General features: G+C 35.5%; 6 protein-coding genes across 6 annotated transcripts in view; 1 reads left to right on the top strand and 5 right to left on the bottom strand.

Annotated features, from left to right (window-relative positions):
- Window positions 1-2,881, bottom strand: part of PGO_060540 (dihydrolipoamide acetyltransferase) — a gene marked incomplete at both ends in the record, with an annotated part of 3,893 nt that extends 1,012 nt beyond the window's left edge. Inside the window, 9 exons of the mRNA XM_028686698.1 lie at window positions 26-105; window positions 304-346; window positions 459-539; window positions 796-894; window positions 1,080-1,147; window positions 1,335-1,414; window positions 1,627-2,010; window positions 2,140-2,206; window positions 2,639-2,881. Of these exons, the coding sequence (XP_028542499.1) occupies window positions 26-105; window positions 304-346; window positions 459-539; window positions 796-894; window positions 1,080-1,147; window positions 1,335-1,414; window positions 1,627-2,010; window positions 2,140-2,206; window positions 2,639-2,881 (1,145 nt within the window). The remainder of the gene's footprint in view (window positions 1-25; window positions 106-303; window positions 347-458; window positions 540-795; window positions 895-1,079; window positions 1,148-1,334; window positions 1,415-1,626; window positions 2,011-2,139; window positions 2,207-2,638) is intronic.
- A 767-nt stretch (window positions 2,882-3,648) lies between these two features.
- PGO_060530 (histone acetyltransferase) lies at window positions 3,649-8,341 on the bottom strand (the record flags this gene model as incomplete). The annotated part of the gene is made up of 3 exons (XM_028686697.1): window positions 3,649-3,728; window positions 3,983-4,178; window positions 4,916-8,341. 3 exons carry the CDS (start codon window positions 8,339-8,341, stop codon window positions 3,649-3,651), a joined length of 3,702 nt encoding a protein of 1,233 aa, XP_028542498.1.
- A 2,057-nt stretch (window positions 8,342-10,398) lies between these two features.
- PGO_060520 (hypothetical protein, conserved) lies at window positions 10,399-17,107 on the bottom strand (the record flags this gene model as incomplete). The annotated part of the gene is made up of 3 exons (XM_028686696.1): window positions 10,399-16,185; window positions 16,475-16,597; window positions 17,036-17,107. 3 exons carry the CDS (start codon window positions 17,105-17,107, stop codon window positions 10,399-10,401), a joined length of 5,982 nt encoding a protein of 1,993 aa, XP_028542497.1.
- Window positions 17,108-17,888: 781 nt separating this feature from the next.
- PGO_060510 (hypothetical protein, conserved) lies at window positions 17,889-19,337 on the bottom strand (the record flags this gene model as incomplete). Its single annotated transcript, XM_028686695.1, has 1 exon — window positions 17,889-19,337. One exon carries the CDS (start codon window positions 19,335-19,337, stop codon window positions 17,889-17,891), a length of 1,449 nt encoding a protein of 482 aa, XP_028542496.1.
- Window positions 19,338-20,063: 726 nt separating this feature from the next.
- Window positions 20,064-21,956, top strand: PGO_060500 (S-adenosyl-L-methionine-dependent methyltransferase; the record flags this gene model as incomplete). The annotated part of the gene is made up of 2 exons (XM_028686694.1): window positions 20,064-20,168; window positions 20,403-21,956. 2 exons carry the CDS (start codon window positions 20,064-20,066, stop codon window positions 21,954-21,956), a joined length of 1,659 nt encoding a protein of 552 aa, XP_028542495.1.
- Window positions 21,957-22,484: 528 nt separating this feature from the next.
- Window positions 22,485-24,701, bottom strand: PGO_060490 (cytoplasmic dynein intermediate chain; the record flags this gene model as incomplete). The annotated part of the gene is made up of 1 exon (XM_028686693.1): window positions 22,485-24,701. The coding sequence occupies one exon, from the start codon at window positions 24,699-24,701 to the stop codon at window positions 22,485-22,487; it is 2,217 nt and encodes a 738-aa protein (XP_028542494.1).
- Window positions 24,702-25,653: the final 952 nt, after the last annotated feature.

Here is a 25,653-nt window from a genome sequence, read left to right as displayed (position 1 = left end):
AGTGGAAATACCCATTCACACTTACTTAATATCATTTGGAGTTAACTTATTTTGTTTCATCAACTCAGCTGCAGATGGCAACACGATTTTGGTCTCTCTTGCTTTCTGAAGTGGAGTAAAAAAAAAAAAAAAAAAAAAAAAAAAAAATGAAAAGAATGGATGATGAAAAATTTAAGGATAATACTTTTACGTAACATAAAATGACCCATATCCCGTTTCTTTAACATTGTGTTATGATTAAAACTATGGAAAATAACGGGGTGCACATTTACTTTGTTCTATTTTGTGTTTTATACATACCACATCTACTTCATCAGTTTCTTTGCTATCCTTATTGACACCCGATCTGAAGAATTAAAGTTTGATTGGATAAATAATAATATCGTTAGGTTATAGTTCCAACATTTTGTTGTAGATACAAAAAAAAAAAAATGTATTCTCTTTGTTGTGATTCTAACCTGAACAAGTCACTTGAAAGATTCTTGTACTTGTCCCAATTCAGTTGTAGTCTTTCTGCCAAGATTTGTTCATCTGTTGCACTGCCAGGAGGGAAAAACAGATGAGAGGAGGATAGAAGTGGCAATAGGAATAGATACAGAAGTAGCGATAGATGCAGCAATAGACGTATCGAACTAGTAGGGGATGTTCAATAATTGGTAAGAGGGACCAATGGAAGAAAGCAATATGAACGTGCATCTTTTTTTTTTTTTTTTTTTTTTTTTTTGTAAACGGATCCATAGTATACACAAAAAAGGAACTAAACAAAAAGCGATATGAAAGTCGAAACATTTTTACCCCATATTTTGTAGTAATGATTCTCCTTCTTTGGTACGACTAACCGATTCTTTAAAGTGTCTCACGATATTTTCTTCGTTTATGGATTGGGTGTTGTTCCTGAGTATTTTTGAAAAGTAAAAAAATTGGGGAATTTGAAATTCGTGCAAAAATGGAAATGTAAAATACTGATTGGTCAAAAATTTCAGCGGTGATATAACAGAAAGGACGATAGATTTTTCCAGTTGATGGAGACTATGAAAAAAGATTCAAATGTCTCAATGTTTTTTTTTTTTTTTTCTAACAGTATTTCATCGACATATGTCTTTTCTTTTTGCCTTGGGGTTTCATCCGCTGTTTGGATTTTTTCTCCCTATATTTGAAGAAAATGGAAAATAAGATAGAAAAGATAAGAAAAAGAAAAAAAAATATATATACATATATATATATACAATGTGGTTAGGTGAAAACGTAATATGATTCGGTATTATCCCGATGTGATAATTGGGTGAAGGATGTCCCAGTGATGTACCAGACCCCCAAATGAGTGCGTATCATACTTTTTTAATGGAAATGATGGCAACCGGCTTATCCAAATCGGCAAATTGTCCTTGTTTAACTAGTATCTTTTTGACAATGCCTTCAGAGGGGAGAAGTGGGAGAGCGTTATTGAGAAGGCACGATTGAGAAGGCATGATTGAGAAGGCACGATTGAGAAGGCATGATTGAGAAGGCATGATTGAGAAGGCACGATTGAGAAGGCATGATTGAGAAGGCACGATTGAGAAAGCACGATTGAGAAGGCATGATTGAGAAGGCACGATGCCCACAGAATTCAACAAATGAACTAACCGGAGTAAGGACTTTCGACTTCTATGGTGCTCTTGTCATCTTCAACGTGAAAAAGAATCTCGTTTCTATCTATATAATCGTTTTCTTTGCGAGTCCATTTGTTTATCCGTGCCCTATTCCTCTTGCTGCTTACAAATGGGACAAATATATTTTTTTCATCTGTTTTTTTTTCTTCCTCTTCTGCTTCTTGGGCTTCTGTATGGGTTACATCTACCTCTACCACACTTCCTACATTTGGCTCCTCTGAATTTTCCGAGTTGGTTAACCCCATTAAATCACTATTTTGTGAATCTATTTTTTCATTCTCTTCAGTGGTTAGGATTCCTAGGACATCCCCTACATTCGCTTCACATCCGTCTTCCATGTTTTTCATTCGCAGGAACCCTGTCAGGCAAGGTAAGATAAGATAAGGCAAAGGGTGGGGTGTGTATGTGGATGTATGTATAACTTTGTATGACTTGGCTTGTGTGTTTTTCCCAAGTTTGGCACATCTCTCCAAAGGTGATCCCTTACCTTCATCAAATGCCTCTACGTCCATGTCTGCCTTGTCGCTTTCTACTGTCATGATAATATCTCCTATCTGAAAGGGTTAAAAGTTCATGCGTAAGAAGTGAAAAAAACCGTTCTTGCGTAAGAAGTGAAAAAAACCGTTCTTGCGTAAGAAGTGAAAAAAACCGTTCATGCATAAGAAGTGAAAAAAAACGTTCATGCATGAAAAGTGAGAAAAAGAGTTCATGTGAAAGATTTTTTCATAAAATGGAAAAAAACTGATGGTGGACAAGACTCAGATGTGTATTCAAGCGCATGTGTAACAGATTAATTGTAAACAGGAGGTGTGTAAGTTGGGGACATATGAAAACACTAAGTGGGGAATACATGTCACATATGGGGTGTTGGCATGTATGTATGCATGTAGATAAATATACATACACATATATATATGTGTGGAGATTCTCTGTCGAATGAGCAAATCCAGCTTTTTTCTTTTTATTTTTTCCCCATTTTTACACACATTGACATAATCCCCGACGTGCTTATTCCATTTGACAATTTTTCCTGAAGTCATGGTGCTAGATAATGCTGGCATCTTTATCTCCACCTGAGAAAACAGAACCCCTTTTCTGTTTCTCATCTGTTTGTTACTTTTTGTAACCTTTGGAAAGTTCACAAAATATAGGAGCCCATGCTTGTCGTTCAGGGATATGCATGTAGAAATTCTCAAGCAGAGGGTAAAGATGAATAAATAGAATAACATTGTTTTGTTCATGCTTTATAACTATGCATGAGCATATTGCACGTGTGCGTGGTGTGGTGTGTCGCTTTGAGTTGTGCTGTATTTTCCGTTGCGTTGTATTTTCCGTCGCGTTGTAATTTCCGTTGTGAATCTCCCTGATGCAGAAAGCAAAGTATTCACGAATCAGTTGAAGAAGCAAAAACCAATGTGTCAAGATGATAACCAATCGGATTTCACGTTTTTCAAAAGTATTTCAGGTGGTGCCTGTTATCCCCTTGTTATAACTACCCGGGGGGAAAAAGCACATATAGGAGGGGAGTGTGGAGGAGAAGTATTTCGAATAATAAAAGAAAAAAAATGAAATAAAATAAGTTTAAAAAAAATTTGAAACGTTTTTTGAATTGACGAATTGTAAAGAAAAGTATAAAAAAAAAACAATTCCAAATGAAATATAACATAGTGGTAGCAACATAATAAGGCTTGTACAAACTGAGGTGTGGCGACGCGATTGAAATGGTTACGAAAAAAAAAAAAAAAAAAAAAAAAAAAATTTAAAAGTTAAAAAGGGTAAACAGATTAGTGCGCAAAATCGACTAGTAAACCAAACGGGTTAGTAAACCAAACAGGTTAGTAAACCAAACAGGTTAGTAAACCAAACAGGTTAGTAAACCAAACAGGTTTGTGAACCAAACAGATTGTTCATAAGGAAAACACGTTGAACAGAAGAAAAAAAATGAAATATATAATAAAACATGAACAAAGGAGCATGTGGTTAAATTTGTATTGCATCAGTTGATGGCACTGTCCTCCGGGGAGATATCTGTATCGTCGTTTGTCTTGACATTGATTTGTTTTCTTTTTGGAATTTCTGCGCGGGGTTGAATTGGGGATACGCATGTGGGGGTGCGCAGCACATGTGCACGATTCATACGTGCAATGTAGAGGTGTTCGCATATGTAGAAGAGCATGCATACGTATGTACATCTCAACATGCATGCATTTATATTCATGGAACATAAAATGACGCAATTATACATGGACTTTAACACATGCATGCGTGGCACTTTTGCACAAATAAAAAGAAAGGACAAATTTGGAGAATGTTTGAGTAGTCTCTCTTACCGGTAAAATTAAATTCACGCATGAGAGTTAATTTCTCCTTTTTGTGTTTTTTTTTTATTGCTTTTGTATTTTTCTCTAACTCTTCCGTATATTCATCTGATGGGAATTCTACTTGTTGAGCTCGTTTTTTCTTTTTCTGCATCTTTTGGTTGAATTGAGCGTCCACTTGTTTTTCTATTTCCTTTTGCATTACATCCTGCGCGGGTAGGGGGTGAAGGGGATACAGATGGTTGTTGTAGATAGAAAATGAATGATAGCATAAGAAGATACAGAAACGCACGGGTGACTAAATAAGAAGAAAGAGAAACGCACGGATGATTGAATAAGAAGAAAGAGAAACGCACGGGTGATTGAATAAGAAGAAAGAGAAACGCACGGATGATTGAATAAGAAGAAAGAGAAACGAACGGATGATTGAATAAGAAGAAAGAGAAACGAACGGATGATTGAATAAGCAGATAGAGAAACGAACGGATGATTGCATATGCAGATACGTGTACGAATGAACGGGTGCATAAACAAACGATCGCGTGGGTGAGCAAAAAGAAGTGTGGAAAAATGTGCATTCTCGCGTCCGAGTTCGAAGCAACTTAGAACCCGATCAAGGGTAGTCGCTTCTGATCAGTTCCGATCATGTCTAATCGGTTTCTATCACGTCTAATCAGTTTCTATCACGTCAAATCGGTTTCTATCACGTCTAATCGGTTTCTATCACGTCTAATCGGTTTCTATCACGTCTAATCGGTTTCTATCACGTCTAATCAGTTTCTATCACGTCTAATCAGTTTCTATCACGTCTAATCGGTTTCTATCACGTCTAATCAGTTTCTATCACGTCTAATCAGTTTCTATCACGTCTAATCAGTTTCTATCACGTCTAATCAGTTTCTATCACGTCTAATCGGTTATAATCAGTTCTCATCTCTCACTTACCTTCAAGAAGGTGTAGAACCTGTGGATAATCTTCCTCAAGACAGCACCGGTTTGATTCACGTTGATACTTATTTCGAGAGAAATCTCTTGACAGCTCTTCTTCTGGAAGGATACAGCATACAGAATTGTGTATTCTAAAAAAGTAAGATCAATGGGTACTTTCCTGAAAAGAATTAAGTTCGCGATTGCATTCATTAGATGCAAGATATCACAAATTGGTTTTGATTCCATGACGAACCGCTTTAGCCTGCATATATCATTTGGGTGAAAGAAGTAGAATAAATTTTCCTTCTTTAACAAATCGTTGTCATAGAAGCATCCGTAGTCTTCACTTTCTTCTTCTTTATATGTGGCTTCAGATCTTCGTCCATTTATTATTGATTTTTGATCGTCCCCCTTTGCAACTGCTCCCTGCTCCCTCGATAATAAAAGCTCCTCTTGCGTGGGATTACTCAAGATGATTGAATTGTTGTGCAACAAATTGAAAACGACAAAAGATTCCAATTTATTGAATGCATATGGTAATAAATTACAAAATGTTCTTACAAAATCCAGGTAAAAGTTTGTGAAAATGTTCTTTAACTCCTGATTGATATGCTTCAGCATGAGTATGCTAAATTCTCCTGTTATTTCGTTCCTCTGTTGCTTTAAGAATACGGGTATGAAATTATTTTTCTGCCAAAAGATGAGAAGCCCCTTTGTCAGCCCGAAGCAGGTGCCAATGTAATCTACTTTCTTCAACTTGTCATCTAGGAATATGTGTCCCCCACTTTCGTTGGTTCGTCCACTTTGACTTTGACCTCGATTTTCGCCCTGATTTCCCACACTGCAATTGTAGAAAATGACGTTCTCCCTGTAAGGCACACTTTCTTTTCTTCCCTTTGCATTGTAAAGATTGTAATAATGGAAAAGCTTGTTCAGGAAGTTCGAACCATAGTTTAGGTTCTGTATGGATGGATGAATTGAGATTCGTACTATTCTTATTCCAATATAATTGTAGAAGTAATAGTCGAAATGGGCACTGATGAGGTAGGGCATCAGATTCCCTTCGAATTCGTTCAGCATATGATTATTTCTCTCTCGCATTTCAGCTGTGTCTGGGTGTACAGGTTCTTTTTTTGCTTTTTCATTTTTCATGGAAATGTTTTCCTGCCCATTTTGGTGGTATTTTTCCTGCCCATTTTGGAGGTGATTTTTCTGGGCACTTCCATTTTTGACACCATTCTCCCTCTGATGCGCATGGCTGGATCGCACAAGTTCTGCAATGTTCTCGAGCTTTACCAACTTCTTCACCTTCTGAGGGTAGACAATACCATCAATTGCACAATGAATGACTCCGTAAATATCTATTTGATCAACTGCATCTGGAGATATATCAACTGGATCTACGAGACCACTTATAAGCACGAACAAATGGTGCTGCTGTGAATCTAGAATCATGATTAAATCATTTGGTGTATTTTTATAATGTGATGTAACAAATAAAGTCATAATTTTTTTCAACAGAAGTTCACTAGTTTTGCTAAAACTTTTAAAAACATTTTTATTAACAAAATATAATTGACAATTGGATGGAGCACATAGTGCATGATTCAATTTATATGTTTCATTACAATTTAGACAAAGGAAATTATTAAGCCATGCTTCTACTTTATCATTGTAACTATAACGTATTGGTGTGTTGAGACTGACATCAATAAATGCTTTATCAAAATAGAGATATTTCATTTGTTGGAATTCACTATACGTCAATTGTGTGACAAATTTTTTTTTCAATTGTTTAAGTAATTTAAAAATAAAAGTTTTTCCTGTTCCTTCATAACCATTTAGAGTTGTAGACAATATTGTAATTTCCCCTTTTATTTTATGTTTTAATATATCTATAGGTATACATGCTGCTTCATCAATTATCATGAGTTCAGAATTAACAATTTCATCTTCTAAAATGTTGAAATAACGTATTCTTTGTTTTATATGTGTTATATTGCTTAAATCTTTGAAAATAATTATTTCTTTTAATTTTCCTAATTCGTAAACTTTTTCAAAATGTAGAAATTCTTTGTATCCAAGAAGTTCAAGGCCTTTATCAATGAATTCATAAATTGTTTGCATCCCCTCGCTATTACCTGAACATAAAATAATATTTGTGTATTTAAAATAGATACTTAATGCGATTAGTAATCCTAAAGTAGCTGATTTTCCTCTTCCTCTATTTGCCAAGAGATTCAATAAAATTTCTTTTATGTTTTTTTTTTTTTCCTCATCATTTCTTAATATCTTGCACATATTCACCAAGATGTTAAGCTGATCGATGCTCAGGCAAATTCGTAAGAGGTTCATGATTCTTTTGTTCAGAAATGAGTACATATTGGTTTCTTCCTTCCCCTTCAGTAAAACACAAGAGGGGGGAACCTCCCCAGGATCTTTCCCCAGTTCTGCTTCTTCACCAGCTGATCGATTCCTCTTATTGCTAAGTTTTCCATCATAAAAGCGAGAGGAATGGAGAAACATCCTACTTTCTTCTTCCCTTTTCTCATTCTCTTCACACACAGATTCGAGAAAGCTAAGTTTTTGTTCCAATTCTTGTGTATCTGGGGAGAGATATCCCCCCAATGTGTTTGACAATTTACTTCTAGACTTCACTTGATTGTTGTCATGGCACAGTTGTGTGATTCCATAATTTTCCTCCTTATGGTTCTTCTCACATCTAACATGGATGGGATCACTATTTTGTGCGTTGGTATTTTTTTCTTCTGGAGTAGAACCCGTTGCTGACAATTTTTTGATGTGCAAATGGTTCTCATTCAGGGGAAGTATATTCATTTCATCATCAATGAACATTGCATTGTGGCACTCGTTAAGAGAAAGAAAAAATCTAGTGATATAATTATTATATACATTAGAAATTCCGCTTTGCGTGTATTTTTTGTGACAATTTAAAGTTAAATTGTAAATATCTTTCAAATCATCTAACTTGTTTATGAGAAAAATAATGATTCCTCCTCCAACTACGGTTTCTATACATCTACACAAGATATTTGGTGTTATGTAGGAGAAGTCTTGCATAACACATATAGAATAGGTTTTCCCCAACACCTTTTTTGTTTCATTATAAAAACAGAATCTAATGTTGGCACTTTTTAAAAACGCATCAAAATTGTTATCGATCGTTGTATCAAATGTTCCTTTCTTTATTTTCTTCTTCATTTCACGAAACCTTTTTTTCTTGCTTGTAGAAAAATCTAGCTTTTTTTTGTAGCACCACAGTATGCTGTGGGTTCCACTAGACAATCTGTTCAGAAGGAAGTAAAAATTCACAACTATGTTTTTCCCTTGGTCTCCTATAACCAGAAACATGGTTCTCTGCCCTAGCAGCACATTGTTCTCCACCAGCGTTTTTATTCTGCTGTCCACTTTTTTCTTCATACTGATGGGGGTTGCAGTTCAGATGGGTGACAATTCAGAAGGGTGACAATTCAGATGGGTTGCAGTTCAGATGGGTGACAATTCAGATGGGTGACAATTCAGATGGGTGACAATTCAGATGGGTGACAATTCAGATGGGTGACAATTCAGATGGGTGACAATTCAGATGGGTGACAATTCAGATGGGTGACAATTCAGATGGGTGACAATTCAGATGGGTGACAATTCAGATGGGTGACAATTCAGATTGAACCGGTTTGTGCAAAAAAAAAAAAAAAAAGAAAAAACACAAATCGTAATTACATATATGCATATACATATGTACACAACTCGGCGTGCATCTAACAGTAGGAACAAGGTTACATGGTGGATTCTTTAAAAACATGGGTTTTTTTTATTAATGCAATAAAGTGAAATGGACGCAAAGAGATGCACCCTCTCTCCCTCCTCCACCCAATTAGGCAACCAAAATTAGAAACTCCAAAACAAATATGAACAAGGGTGTATCAATACCAGCAGTGCATGTCAAAACGAGGGAGTTAGCCGTGCCTCCGGAATATTTCAACACGAGGTCTCTGCCTCGAACGAATCGTTGCTCGCACCGGAGATGTGCAGGTATCTATCAAATGGGGAAATGATGGAAAAAAGGAGAAAAAAATATAAAAATATAATAAATAAAAATAATAAAATAAATAAAAATAATAAAATAAATAAAAATAAAAAAATAAATAAAAATAATAAAATAAATAAAAATAATAAAATAAATAAAAATAATAAAATAAATAAAAAGCAAGCACTAAAAGTTGAAAAGCAAAAAGCAAAAAGCAAAAAGCAAAAAAAATATAAGTCCACCCGTTAAGCTTCTACAAAATATTATTTTAATCGTTTCTTTTTCTAAAGGCATAAAATAGTTGGGATATGGTTTATATAAAAAAAAAAGTGGCAAGCAACAACTCTTTTTTCGTGGAAAGTTTGCCTCAGGGGTAGGAATTTAAAATTTAATTTATTCCGTTACATTTCGCTTGGTAAGAAAAAAAAAAAAAAAAAAAAAATACGTGAAAATAAATGCGAGGAAAAAAAAAAAAAAAAATAGTGCTAATGGTGTTTTTTTTTTTTTTTTAAATAGTGTAAAAGTGTTAACTGTAAAAAACGGGTAAAACAGGAAATGTTGTGGGTATGTACACCACATTTAAAAAGGGGAGAAAATGAAAGGAAGCTAAAAATACGTCAAATTAAGTGACATCTCTCATGTACACGTGTAGAGGGAGGGGATGATAATTAAAAAAAAATGGAAAAAAAATAAAAAAAATGGAAAAAAAAATAAAAAAAAAGTAATAAAAATGTAACAAAAAGGTAATAAAATGGTAATGAAAGGGTTCTAAAAAAAAGACTCTAAAAAAAGGGGTTGCAATATTTGATTAGTTTTTTCTCATGTTAGTGCAGCATAACTGAACATAGGCTAATTATTTATTTTATTTTTTTTTTTTTAAAAACCAGATTATGGCAATCCATTGTGATGACGGCACTACTATCTCTCTCTCACAAAATGGGAAATGCATGAAAACGTTTTCATATAAAAAGAGTTATGTGTGCTAGTGCTTGGCCTATTTGTTAATGGTGCATTTTCCATTCCCCTCGTTTGGGTGTGCATATAAACCCTGTCACGTAAGCCTGTGCACGTATGTAAATCCATGCATGTGCTTAAATGTGGTTATATTTACATATATGCATGTGCATACACACATAGGAATGTATCTGTTGGATATCGTCTCGTTCCAAAGCAAAAGTAACTATAGCAGCATGCAAAATAAGATGAAATGGAGAGATCACGCGTCTCAATGGATGCTTCCGACATGATGGATGACACACCTAGTTCGAGATAGGGCATGTTTTCTGAATTAATGGAGGTGTTGCAATTGGAAGGAGAAGAAAATGACATCTTTTTCAAGTTATATTTACAGCATTCTTGCATAATTAGGTAGCTATATTAGCTACTTACCCCTGGCACTGTCACTACTTAACATACCAGTCTCGGGCCACGCTCTAAGCACCCGTGTTCATGGAGAAAATGGAGAGGAGAACGCAGATGGAAGAAAAACCTGGTCGAAAAAGTGCACCAACATCTTGTGACTCCGATAGAGAAATGTTACGTTAATATTTTTTGCCACTTTTCTATAATACAAGGAATATATTTCTTCATTAAAGAGGATGAGGTTATTTACATGCACAAGAGTATCTCGGTGCTTATCATTAAATGTAAGTACTGTTTTCTTTTCCCCAATCATGTGTGCATTAACAAGTCCATCGTTTGAGGAGCTCAATAGGATAGAATCAAAAACCTTCAAGCTGTTTCGACAATCTTCTTTTGTCTCTCTCTCGAAGGCACCACATAACCAGAGTATTTTATTTTCCCTTCGCACGTTCTTAAGTATATTTTTGATCGTGCGATATCCTATGTTGTGCGAACAAGCACTGACGTGCTGGGGGGACCTCGTGGTGTCTCCTCTCTTCTCTGAATCGGTCTCGGGGTCCCGGTTCCCGTTCCCGTTCCCTACATCGCCATCTGCATCTACCGCTCCTTCTACATCTACCGCTCTTTCTACATCTACCGCTCCTTCTACATCTACCGCTCCTTCTACATCTACCGCTCTTTCTACATCTACCGCTCCTTCTACTTCATTTTGCTGCCTCTCCCAATGGGAACAGCCTACTGGTCGGTGGAACTGCGAACCCCTCGTGGTGCTTCTTCCTTTTGCAAATCGATGTCTATACCTTCTAAGGAAATTCTTCATACTGGCCTGTATTATTTGTTCATAATTCTTATATGGGAAACGACAGTATATAGGGATGGGCACAGATGGCGCAGATGTGGTGGCAGAGTTGCAGTTCAATCGGATGGTGGGTTCATTAGGGTATACATACATATCATATGGGAAATGTAAATTAATTTTGTATTTTTTGCACAGTCTTATAATATTAAATAAATTAATTCGTAGAAGAAGCAGTAGATCCTCTGGGAACTGTCGTGTGTCAAATATTTCTACTTGGAAATAGCTGACAGTGTGATGATCCTCCCGGTTAATCTTTTTATTTGTTGATTTTCCAATGGGGTGTTTGATTCCACAGAATGAAACGTAAAGACGGGGTGGCCCAGATGTTGCCTCTTCTCTGCCTCTTTCGCTTTTTCTTCCTCCCGCTTCTGCATCTGCTTCTTCCGCTTCTTCCGCTTCTACCGCTTCTTCCGCTTCTACCGCTTCTACCGCTTCTTCCGCTTCTACCGCTTCTTCCGCTTCTACCGCTTCTACCGCTTCTTCCGCTTCTACCGCTTCTACCGCTTCTACTTCTGATGGAGGTACGGTTTTCCCCTTCTTTGATTTCCTCTCGGATGCACGGCCCAGTAAAGTGCCCGTGTCATACATAAAAAAAAGAAATAAAAAAAAAAGGGGGCCACATATATACACATCTGAGATCTTTAAAAAAATAACAAAATTTAGAAGCTTAAGCCATTCCACTATCTCTACCAAGTTAGATATATCCAAAACATGATTTTTTATGTTTGGAGATATTATGCATATGTATTTTGTTCCAGTTGGTCTATTTGTTAATTCTACTGTTGTGACATTAATTGTGTCGTTGTTTATTTTTCTTTCTTTTTTCAATTCAGAATAGCTGGTGACATTTTCTTCTTCAGATGAAAAGATATCAGCGTCACATGAAAGGGGAATTTTTCCCAAAAAATTTGCCTTGCTGTTCATATCATTTTGTATATCTAAGCAATGTACTATTTTTTGCATTACATCCAAAATGCGATATTTTTTTCTACATACATAATTGTCGTATAAGAAATAACTAGGATGCTGTGTAACTTCTTGTTTATATAGTTTATCTATCTTTTCAACAGAGAAGATGTTAAAAATGAAAGGAATACAATGGATCATTTTTCTTGATTCATAACTCATCTGTACATTTACCCCCTCAGGTAGGTGTAGCCGCTTTATCTTGTCTGCCATCTCTTCATCGTCCATAATGTATGTGCAAATCTGCAATATTTCAAACATCTTATAGAAGTGGTAATTCGTGCAAGTGTACGTTCCTCTTCCATCGATTCGGTTCTCCACTGATTGCCCCTCGAGTATCCCTGCTTGGATGCGTTCATCCCTTTCACGACCTTCATCTTTGCCAACTTTGCCAACTTTGCCATTTTTGTCAATTTCGTCATTTTTGCCAACTTCGCCATTTTTGCCAACTTCGCCATTTTTGCCAACTTCGCCATTTTTGCCAACTTCGCCATTTTTGCTATTTTTCTTTTTTGTTTTATTTTTTTTTTCCCTTTTTTTTCTTCTGTCCGTTTCTCTTTCCCCCGTCTCGTTTGGCTCATCATCACTCAAGTGCGAGTCCTTGTCTCCTTCCTTTTCCTGTTGCTGTTCCTCCTTTTCTCCTTGTGTCCCTTTCGTTTCCCCTTTGTTCGTTTTTTTCTTCCTTTGCGTGTTCGATATATCTGCTGCCAAGTCATCTGCTGCCAAGTCATCTGCTGCCAAGCCATCTGCTGCCGATCCATCTGCTGCAAAATCATCCACTAATGACTTAGTAGGGCATCCCATCTCTTTTGATTCCCCCTGGATCCTCTTCTGAACCAACAAATGTAAACGATTCTTCAATCCTACTTCTACCGATTTGCAGTGCCGTTCATATAGAACCTGTGCTAGCATCTGGCTATCGGAGACGAAAAAAATGTTTCCATTTCTCCCCTCCCTTTGTTCAGTTCCTACTTCTTCAGAATTCGTGTCGTTATTCTTCTGATGAGCGAACCAACAGCTAGTGTAGTCTTCGTCAACTTTAAAATTTTGGAAAAAGTTGTCACGAACTCTATCGGGAGTGTCATAAGGAGCAACATAAGGAGCAACATAAGGAGCGACATAAGGAGCGACATAAGGAGCGACATAAGGAGCGACATAAGGAGCGACATAAGGAGCGACATAAGGAGCGACATAAGGAACCTCATCAGGTACACCATAAGGAACTCCGCTGGTAGCACCAAAAACCTTTTCGCACAGCAAATATATATCCATTTCATCCTTTACAAAATGCAACTCATAGTTCAACTTGGCCTGGGTCGAAATGAACTCTCTAATATATGAAAACACAAATGAGTGGAAAATCTTCTTAACGAATTTCATTGCAAATGGGTATTCATCTTCCCGAATTAGTTCTTCTACTTTCTCCACTTCTGAAGAAACTTGATCTCTCTGAATGTCCATAATAAAGAACACATTTCTTACTTTTTGCTTTATGCATAGAAAAACGGATGAAAGGAAATAAAATATAAGTTCCTTAATCTGATTAACCTCTTCGTTCTTGGCATTTCGTTTATATAACGAGTGGATATATACAACTATGTAACGAAATAAGGGCATATTCATATGTATAAAAATGTTTTCTTGGTCTGATGTGAAATAAGCGAATGTCTTCTCCCTTAAGATCAGATGAACAAAATGGATAAGATTAAAATATCGACATAGATAAAAGGCGTGCGAATTGATTAATGCATTTTGTTCATGTATCATATTTAGAAGTGTGATAACATAGTTTTCCATTACAATATTTGGAAATTTCTTCACAAAGTTATTGTGAAAGATGTTTTTAATATGATTCAGAAGATGTGATTCATCAGTTATGGGTTCTGCTGCTCCAATGGTGGGTTCTTTTTTCCCCTTTTTGCATTTTGCATCTTCCTCCTTAATCCTCTTTGACACAAGCTTGGTCAAATTTGCATCTTCCTCCTTAATCCTCTTTGACACAAGCTTGGCCAAATTTGCATCTTCGTTCGTAAGACCTCTTTTCCAATTATCACCATTCCCTTGAATTTGTACTCCTTTGTTTTCTACTTTAAAACGGACATACTCTCTAACCAAATCGGTTATGTATTCTTTAACCGTTTCGTTAAGTAAGGTGCTACAAAAATTTCTCTCATGCAAAGCAGATGTGGAAGTGGTACTGTGCCGTTTGGGGAAGTTACTAACAATGCGTGGATTCTTTTCTGAAAGTACATTACCATTCTGTTCTCCTTGTTTATCAATCTGATTCGGCATGGTCTTTTCGACACAGTTTCCACGCCTTGTGCATTGTAAAAAACTTTCTTCTTTGTTCACTTGCGGGATGAAGGGAAAGATGTTCCTCTTATCATTACTATCCAGATGTGTAATTTGTATTCTCGAAAATCTTAATTCGTCGTCCTGCGAATAAGGAATGTTAACTAAGGAGAAAATTCTCCCTTTGGTGTATCTAAAAAAATTGTTTATTTTATTTGTTAAAAGACTATCAGAATGTTTACTGTCACAATGAGGACAATTTGTAAAGTCTGAATTGTTCAATATTGAAACGGTATGATTATAATGCATACAACTCCTTTTCGAGAAATTCTTAAAATGTGAAATTTCATCTAGGGGTTGAGTAAGATGGTTGTGTATCGATTCAAAAATGACACTTTCATCACTATTTTCCAATTTTGGAATAGTAGGTATATTTATATTTCTCCCTTCTTCAAAATTCACGGATGATTCTGTTGTGAAATTATTCGGTGTGACACATTCGCACGTCTTGTTTTTTTTCTCCATTTCGAGAAAATTTTGTTTCATCGTGTCCTTATCGTTCACTCCCACAAAATGACGAAATTGAGATGCATTGCGTGGATTAGAAGGGTCACAATTGTTAGCAGCGTTACAATTTTCAGACGCTGTACACACATTACATGCATTAACATCTTTGCTTAATTGGTAATCTCGCGAGAGGTCCAATTTGCACGACGAAGTGAGTTCTAAGGCACCGTTCCTTTGCACAAGTTGGCGAATCTCGCCGCTAGACTCCCCTGAACCCATTTCTGCATGTACCACTTGAAGGAACGAATTCACATGTATATAAATGTCCTTCTGGAAGAATTCGTGCTGACACATATATTTTATAGTAATACATCCAAAGGTATTAACAAAATAATTAAAAAAAAATGTCAAATTTATTTTTTTTTTCTCTCCTGGTTTTATGTATCCTATATTTGGAGAAATAACTAAGTTGTAATTTTTATTTTCGTCAAAATAGAGGAAATCCTTTAGTTTTACAACTTCATTTTGTATGATAATTTTCTTTTTAAATTCAATTTTGAAAATGATTATGCTGGAAGATTCATTTTGGAGTTCAACAGATTTAGTCACTATTTCCTTTGCTCGATTTTCAATGTGTATGGATGTTCTGTTAGTTAGCAATGGTTCTTGTTTTTTATTGTCATTCAATTGTTTTTGGTTGAAGTTAGAGCTGTCGACAAGCACATGGTTCGCACATTTAGTGGAATCTGCATCTGTCACTATATGGCTACTACATGTGAGGGAATGTTTTGGATCCACCTTTTCATTTATCAACTGAGAATCACTTCTCTCATGTGGTAGCAGCACTATCTGTTTCCCTTGCACGTAGAATGTATTATCAACTGGTAAAGCAAAATTTTCCAAAACGAATTTGAGGTTATTTTTAATTTTTTCAATAATCATTCCTTCGTACAGTTCCTTCTTCGCATCTTTGTTTTTCACGTAAGTAAATTCTTCAAGCGATGTATTCTGTCTTTCCATCTGTTCTTCCTTCATTTGTGTGTTCGTTCCTTGTGTTCCATTTTGTTTTACCCTTCTTTCGAATACCTTTTCAAAAATATTTGTATTTCCTTTGCATACTTTACTACTATAATTTATCTTTTTTATTGTCTCTTTATATTTTATGCTTTCAATTGTATCTCTCAAATTTTCTTCCCAGTTAACTTTTTTTTTCTCTTCCTTGTTAAGGTGCTCAATGAGGGTGTTCAACTAGTGGAGGGGTGCGTAGGGCGTGGTGCAAAAAAGGAGAATAATAAAATGGTGGATCGCAGACGATGGATGATAAACGGGGTGGGGTCGATATAACACACACGGTGTCATTCGACGTGCGATATAAAACAACAAATGAGTTCTCTGCTCATGGAGTATTCTCGTGGGGACACACACATCTGCATATTTGTCTGTGTCTACATATGTACGTATATACGTATGTGTGCTTAAACCCCACGAGTGAGCACACTCCCTACATGCCACTTCAATCCACATGCCTACACGTTACTTCGTTCTTTTCCCGATATTTTTCTCCATGGTCAGCTAGAGTTTCTTTTTTTTTTGTTCTCTCCCTTATGACCTGACTCTGTTTATCCCACCTCGTTTTCACTTTCTCAAATTTTTTTAAAACCTGTGCATTCGTGAGGATGGAAAAAAAGGAGATATTAAAAAAAAAAAAAAAAAAAAAAAAAAGAAAAGGAAAAGAGACATGCAAACGGAGTGACGGATAGAATCACACCCAATGAGATGTGTCGATCATGTATGATATCCCTTCTGCAAGCACAGATCAAAACGGAAAAGCGTTGCATACATGTGCAAATATATATGCAAATATATATGCAAATATATATATATATATATATATATACATACATACACATGTGTGTGCACATATGCAGGGACACTTAATGACACTTTGTATCAACAAAGGAATGTCCTAAATGAGTTTCCTTCTCTCTCTCCTTATCTATCTCCTCATATATCTCTCTCTTTTTTTTTTTTTTTCACCCCTCCCCATCCTTTCCATTCCTCTTCTACTTTGTTATTATCTTCTTTTTTTTTTAAATACCCTCTCTTCCCTCGTTGCTTTCATATCCTCCGCAAGCACGATTTTTTTTTTGTGCTTTTTTTTCTCCTCCATTGTTAAGGGGCTTACGAAAAAAATACGATCAAACTGAATTCAAAAATAAAAGGAAAAAAAAAAAAAAAGAAGAAAAAAAAAAGGAAGAAATAAAAGGTATTAATACCTAGCAGTTTAAATGTCTTTATGCATATTTTTATTAAAGTAATACAGGTTTGTGTTTTATCTATTCCATCGAAATTGTGCCTTATTTATCTTTTTTTTTTTTTTTTTTTTTTTCTCCAAATGTGCACTGTTTCACACAATACATATTTCTACATATAGATATGCGTATATATATACGCGTTCATACCGGTGTGCAAACACTAAAATGGACACATTTCGATGTGCACTCCGCGTGGGCAGCAACCTCGCTTCAGCTGAGTTGCTTCATGTGGAAGTTGCCTTTACTTATTTATTTCTACCACTTCTCCTATTTCCACCACTTCTCCTATTTCTACCACTTCTCCTATTTCCACCACTTCTCCTATTTCTACCACTTCTCCTATTTCTACCACTTCTCCTATTTCTACCACTTCTCCTATTTCTACCACTTCTCCTATTTCTACCACTTCTCCTATTTCTTTTTCTCTTTTTTTGTGCTCCCTCTCGTGTTGCTTACCAGTCTTATTATTCCTTTTCTCTGAGCTTGTAATGAGAATGGGTCCAATTTGGAATGCACTCTTGGTCTGACAAAGTTTTGCTGTTTTTGGTTATTCATCCATTTGATCATTTAAATTTGATAATTTAACTAGCCAGATAGCTATTTTTTTTTTTTTTTTTTTTTTTTTCTCTCTCTCTCTCAAGTGTCGGCAATAAATTTCTGATACAACTCATCATTTTGGTAAGCATCTAAAGTGGAGTTACTCCTGACTATGTATGGTGGAGGTATGCCAGGTGTGTAATCAAAAAAGGAAGGAAAATTTTTGCTATCGAAATGTTCATGAGGAAATAAGAACAAATTTTCTAAATCATAAATATCTCTTAATTCTTTGGTAACTATATGAATTTTAAGCGGACCACAATGTGCAATAATCCAATCATCAAATTTGTTGCAATAGCAGTATACTACCTTGGATATATAGGGTATTTCTAAGTCGACAAAAATTTTACTTATTAATTTACCCACTCTTTTATTATGTTTAGGTGTTTGCCCTGTGCATAAAATTAGGAACATTCCAATATCTCTTCTTCCACATTTGTCTAAATCTATCACTTTAATGTTCTTTACTTTTTCATGTTTTAAAATGAACACAACTTGTTCAATCGTTGGCATTATTCCTTTTTCCAGTTCTACGTTTTCCTCTCCCTCACATTCGTTCTCGCTCCTTTCGTCATTTTCTCCATTTTCATAATCGAACAGATAATTATCCTTTGGTCTAACAATGGGATCAGTTACCTGGCTGTAATAGTAGTCCTTTTCTGTTTCTTCATTTGCTGCTTCTTCTTCTGTTTCTGCCTTTGCTGCGTCCTCTTTCTGTACGCTACCCCCAAGTTGACCATTCCCACCACTAAGTTTCTTTCTTCTTTCATTATAATATTTCATACTTTCATATATTAGCTTTTCTTTGTTCTCTTCATAAAACCGTTGTGCAGGTGTCATTCCGTGATATTTGTCATCACTTGTATGCTGTTCAGAATTTTTTTTGTTTTCCTGATGAATCTCTTTCCATGCTAACTTGTTGTCTTTTTCTCCATAATTACGAGTGCTATCATTTGTTTGGATAATTCTTTTTTCATTTTCAACTTTGCCTCTTCCCTCTTGTTTGTTCCACTTCACAGTAAAATCTGCCAGGGAGTTACTAAGTTGGGGAATTTCTTTTTTTTCCTTCCATGTAAGATGCTGTTTATTACTCGACACATGGTGCTGTTTTTCGCTCAATTCCCACTGCTTTGCATTAAGCTGCTTGGAAGTGTAATAATCAATCGTTTCCTGAATAAAACTTTTTATATCAACATTTTTAAATGATTTCATATTATCATAAAATTCTTCTTCTTTCATCACGTCTTGATCTTCTTGCCTCTGCTGTTCAGTATCCTCTTTCCTGAATACGTTGGTTTTTTCTAAAATTTTCTCATCAATGTTTATTATTTCAACTTTGTCATTATTGTTGTTCTCGTTTGAGAAAAAAACTTCATGTGTATCTCTATGGTTTTCATTTTTCTCTTTTAGTTTGTCAAAAATTTTATAGTCTCTAATATATCTTCTCGAAAACAGCCTGGGGAAAGGAAGCCATTTTTTTGCAAACATATGGAACACGAGTGGTGCAGAGTAAAAAGAAAGAAGAGGGAACGTTCTCGTTTTGTTAGGGAGAAAATGAAAATGTGGAAGCAACACATCATTTTGTTCTTATCCCCATTGTTTGTCAGGTCAAATGGATTTGAAATTTGCATGTAGAGTTGGGTTCACTTCCTTTTTTTTAAGCACACAAGATCTATTCATGAAAAAAAATTATTTTTTTTTTAACTTTTTTTTTGATAGTCGTTCCTTTATCATAAAAAAAAAAATTTTTATTATCTGATTGGCCGAATTGCATATATTGCTTATACTTGGGGTGTTCGAGACTCATTCATTTTTTTGTTCGTTTGTTAGGGCACTTTCTCTTTGACTCTTTCTACCTGTTTGTTCGTGTACCTGTTTGTTCGCTTTCCTGTTTTACATTATTATTTATCATTTATTTTATATATTTTTATTTTATATATTTTTATTTTATTTATTTATTTATTTTTTTTTTTTTGAGGGTCTCTCCTTTATAATAAAAATAATAAAGTTTGTTTATGCTATTTGCAAAAAGGACATCGCCTCGTTTTTGAAAAATGAAGCCGGGGGTTCACTCGCATAGGCTGCCGATTATTTGCAGACTGGAAAACTAGCCAAATTCAGAACTTGTCAAATTCCACTCTCGTAACTTTCCGAGTTTCCCCTTTCCATTTCTCCAGGGAGAAGGTGAGCTGATGAAAAGAGCCCCAATTCAAAATGTCGTTCATATACAGAAGAGTTTCCAAAATGCTATCTATGTGTGCTCAGGGAGGAGGCATAAAGGAAATTCTTCATAAAAAGGAAGATAAGTCGATTAAAAAGGTTAGTTTATGTTGTGTGAGGGTGTAAAAAAATACTACTACTACTACTACTACTACTACTACTAATAATAATAATAATAATAATAATAATAATAATAATAATAATAATAAAGAACGAGCACAGTTGGACACATGAACTAATACATATGAGAAAGAAGAGGAAAAAAAAAAAAAAAAATTGTTTCACTTTTATGAATCCAAATGTTTTTCCTTACCATCCTCTTCTGTTTTGTAGATATACTTTCTATTACACAAGGCATTGGAAGACCTGGATATTTTGAACCGAGTGTACACAAAGTATTTGTCAGAAATTTGCAAAAATAAGTTTCTGGGAATTGTGCTATTATGTGTACTGGTGCAAAGAAAAAAAATTGACGGTGGAGGGAAATTAAAAAAAGAAATTATGAAGAGAGAAAAAGAAATTCTCCATTTTTATAACACTTTGAAAGAAAAAGAAGAAAAAAAAAATTGCACAAGGCAAATTTTAAAAATAAAAAAATTAAAGAAATATTTTATTATATATGATCAAGACGAGAAAAAAAATGACATTTTGGAAAAATTAAGAACACTTTTTCCAGTGGAAGAAGATGAAGATGTTGAAAATTTGTATGAAATTGAAAGTGACAAAGTGGGTGCATTAGTAAGCACCACTACTTATAAAGAAAATAAAATAAGAATAATAGATAAAACATCATGTCTTGTTGTACAGGCAGGTGAAATCAAAGAAGGAATGGTTATCGTGGATGTTTGTTCTGCTCCTGGAAGCAAAGCTATTTTAAGTCTTATGTTATTAAAAGAAAAAGGGTATTTAATATGTATTGAAAAAAATAAAAAAAGGTGCTTTACCCTATTGCAAGAAATTTTAAAACAAAACCATGATTATGGTGGTATATATCTCGATGAAAGTTTCACAGATTGTAAAAAATTTGATTTTAACGAACAAAACTTTTTTATAAACTATAAGGATACGCATGTTTATTACATAAAACATAGATACAATGATATTTTGATGAAAATTTACAATGCTGATTTTTTTCATCTATCTGAGGAAGACTTTTCCTCCTTCGGAAAAATAGACGTTGTATTCGTCGATCCATCTTGCTCGTCCAGTGGGATGCCTGACTTTGTCCACAAGCACAGGATGCAGCAGATATTTGGGAATTCGTTCGAGAGTGGAGAAGGGGATGGTGAAGGCTTGGTTAGTGGGAAAGGAGATAATGAGGAAATGGCTAGCTGGAAGGGGGATATCGAAGAATTGGTTAGTGGGAAAGGGGATAATGAGGAAATGGCTAGCTGGAAGGGGGATATCGAAGAATTGGTTAGTGGGAAAGGAGATAATGAGGAAATGGCTAGCTGGAACGTGGATACCAGGGGCATGGCGAGCAAGCAAGAGGATCTAAACCCTATTAGTAACTTTTTAGAACAGGTGGCTGAAGGGAGAATTCCAAGAGTACCCCGTCCGTTCCAAGAGAAAGTGAAGAATCTCGCAAAGTTTCAAACAAAGATTCTGAATCATGCATTAGATACGCTTAAAATAGCGAAAACGTTTATATATTCCACGTGTTCCTTTTTTGAAGAAGAAAATGAACATGTTATAGAATCCGTTTTGCAATCGAACCCAAACTTTTCTTTGGAGAAGGCTGGAAAGGAAAAGTTTCTTTTTACCAGTGGCACCTCTGCTGTTTCGAGGAAGTGTGTCCGAACCTTCCCAGCACAACATTCCTGCAGAGGGATCTTCATTTCGAAGTTGCTTCGCTCGAGTGGGGGATTAGAGCAGGAACCATGTTAATGTAAATCTTTTACTCGTTGGATCTAATTCGTTGTGCCTGTCTCGTGGGATCGCACTAAGGAGAGAACCACATCGATGCGACTGTACTTGGAATAATGGGTTCCTCTTCAACTTTCCGCCGCCTCTTCCCCTCCATTTGGTGACGTATCTACCTTTTACACTTTCAAGCTTGAATTAGAACTTTTTTTTTTAACATTACCATTTTAATTTTTTTTTTTTTTTTTTTTTTGTGTTTGAAGTTTACTCGGTAGGCAGGGTAACTACATCGAACACACGCCTTTTTCGAAGAGAAGAAGTTGGCTCCCCGTCTCGACACTCACATGTACACATAAACGCAATGTATATCCATTTCAACTTGGACAAGAAGTAAATAAAAGAGTGCACCATATTACTGAATTCGGCAGAGGTGATAGTTTTTTCTCTCCGAACCGAACGGAGTGAAACAGGATGGGATAAACAGAGACCACTAACCTGAGAAATACTTTCCCCACTTCTACCGCCTCACGAGTGAACATTAGATGGAGCATGCTAAAACGTGTCAGCGTCCGTCTGGACCTGAGACAGGATTTCAGAACGTAGCTTCTGAATTCGAGCGTCATACTTGGCAATGTCCTCTGACTTGGGTTGATAAATCTCACTGGAAGAATTCCACAGGGTCAAGGTCCCATCTGAGTCAGCAGCAATGAGCTTCTTTCCATCGCATGACCAGGCAATTTTATTTGTGCATTTGGCCTGAACAGTCATATCAAAATAGGAACACTCAAGGTCATAGGATATATTCCACACTTTGATATTACCACTGCTACTGCAGGTAGCAAATATTGCTGGATGAACAGGGTTCCATTTCACATCCATTAGATAATCATCAAATGAGTCAAAAATGAATAAGGGATTGTTTGGTTCCTTTATACTTAACAATTTGCAAGACCAATCAACTGAACATGTTAATATGAGATCGTTATTATCATCAGCAGTTCCTTCAATTAGTGGGTGAAATTCAGCAGCTGTTAGAGGACCGTGGTGGATATTATAAAATTGTGTGATTCCAACTTTAGCTCCATGTATTTGTGCTTGAAATAAGGACCCATCATCTGAACCTCCGTACAGAGTATTTAGTTCACCTTCTTGAAATGAGAAACAACAGCATGATACTTCTTTGTTCATTTTTTTCAAATCGATGGTATCTGATGGATATGTCAACATACTGAGAGACCAATTACATAGTCTTCCATCTGTATCTGCCGTTACTAAGTTATGTGCATTTTGTGTTCCTATCACTTCTGCACAAAAAATTGGATGTAAATGACCTTGTGCAGTCAGGTAAGTTTTCTGTACTGGTTTTTGGCTAGCTCGTATATCCCACAAAACCACATTCCCTGTATATGTTCCTCCTATAATTAAATGAGGATTGAATTTATTAAAAATAGATGTACATACAGCTGATTCGGAGGTAAATACATATTCAGGTCTACCATTCATTGTGCTGTTCCATACTAACACATAACCATCTGGGTCTAAGTAATTACTCGTTAAGGATAATCCATAGGAAGCTAAAAATAGTTCGCTATAAATATTGGATGTTTTAACATCTGTTATTGGTCTTCCATTAGTATACTTCTTACAGTAATATGTGTTCACTAGCTTCAATTTTTCTGCACTCTCACCATCAGGAGATAAATCTTTGGCCGCAAAATCGAACGTGGCATTAAACATATCTTGTTCTCCCAACGTCCGCTCTATGATTTTAGAACTGCGATCTAAAAAATTTAGAAACCCCTTGCTGTTCGATATACGTTTTGTTTTGTCAGCGTCTTGCTTGTTTTGAGCCTCCTCACTTAGAGCTCCTTCAACCTTCGACGGTTCCTTCGACTGTTCCTCTGATCGTTCCTTTGATCGTTCCCCCTTCGATCTCTGAACCTTCAAGGGTTTTACTTTTTGTTTTCCTGCGCTTACCCCAATTTCCACAAGAACTTGGTCATGTCCACTTTCGCCCATTTGTGTGTCCCGAGCTTCATAGGTATCATCTTCCCATTTTGTTTTTTTTTTTTCCTTTAGAATTACGTCTTTTTTACCTGACTTGGTCATACTTAATTTTAGCACGTTCAAGTCTTCATCCCCTTGAGAAAAGCTAGTTGGAAAGAGAGTGAATATTTTTCCACCTTTCCTTTTACCATTGCGTAAGAGATGGTAATAGGGGGAAGCGGCATCAGTTAGAACATTAACCTGAATGGATTTGTCAAAGTGAATAATATTCTTTTTATGTATGTTTATAGACTTTTCTTCAGCCACAACAGTATTAATTTTAAATTTAAAATTTTTTGCTGAAGCTTTTTTTGAAAAAAGGAAATTTTGTTCAGGATATTCCTCAAGAGAATTGGGACTAGAAAAAAATTTATCATTCGTAATGTTATTACTAATTAGGTTGTGATGATTGTTGTCTATATATGACATCACATCACTGTTGTCATTTAATTGTTCTTTTAGCATATCAATGTTTTTTTCTTCTTTTTCTAAGGATTCCAAAAAATTTTTTAACATAGTGTCAGGGTCGAGGTAGTCATCCCCTCCCCCATGTCTTTGAAGCTTTGCTGCCGTAAGGGTCCCATTTTCATTTTCGTTCTTTAATTGTTCCAGGTACTTTTTATTTTCCTCCAGTTTAAGTCTTTGCTCGTTCAGCTTGTTTTGCAGATCAGTCCTTTCTTCTTCATCCATCGGGTTGAGAAGGCCTGGGTTGTCTATCTCCATGTTTTCGCGGTTTCGAAATTTATCGATCTGGGATTTTATCGATTTGGGATTTTATCGATTTGGGGCTTTATCGATTTGGGGCTTTATCGATTTGAGATTATCTATTTGAGACTATCTATTTGAGACTATCTATTTGAGACTATCTATTTGGAACTTTACCGCTTTACCACTTCACTTTTACCTGGCAAAGCCAAATTTTACTGTCCAATTGTGCCTTGTGCAGAGTGGAAAACTGTATGTACATTTCATGCACTAGGACCCGTTGCGCTCAAAAAAAAAAAAATAAATAAAGCACACACACATACACAAATATGTGTACACATGTATTCCAAAAAACTTGTGTGTGTCTAGAACGATTAATACACAAGTGCAACAATTCCATACAGGGTCTTACATAGAAGAATATCACAGTTAGGATATTTGTAAGGAACTAGTTTTTTTTTTTTTTTTTTTTTTTTTGCTTTTCTTTACAATATATTTATCTTCTAATGGACAAATAGGAAGGAATGGATTATGTTGTAAATTTAAAAATATAATAAAAAAAAAAAATAAATAAAAAAAAACATTGTCCATACTTTACACCTCACTTGGTTAAGACAATTTTTTAAGGTAATCTATTGCAGTAGAGGAAAAAAAAAAAAAAAAAAAAAAAAAAAAATTGTTAATTCTGCTCAAAAATTGCTCAATGATAAATATGAATAAGCATTTTATTTATTCTTTAAAAAGGACTCGGTGTAGGGCGTGTATGCATGGAAGATGGAGTGCATATTTTCACCTTTTCGTTTTTTTAAATTTGAAAGGTCAAGTTATTTTTCAAATAATTTGTGCAAATGGGTGAACAAAATAGAAGGAAACTTTTCAATCAGTGAAAAAGGGGAAAAAAGGAGGAGGGAAAGGCAACGAAAGAAATGAAAAGGAAAGAAAAGCAAAGGGGGAATGCGTAAACCATAGG

Source organism: Plasmodium gonderi, assembly GCF_002157705.1.
Source record: "Plasmodium gonderi DNA, contig: Chr06, whole genome shotgun sequence".
NCBI classification, from domain to species: domain Eukaryota; phylum Apicomplexa; class Aconoidasida; order Haemosporida; family Plasmodiidae; genus Plasmodium; species Plasmodium gonderi.
Note: the sequence above shows the minus strand (reverse complement) of the source record. Positions and strands in the feature narration are given on the sequence as shown.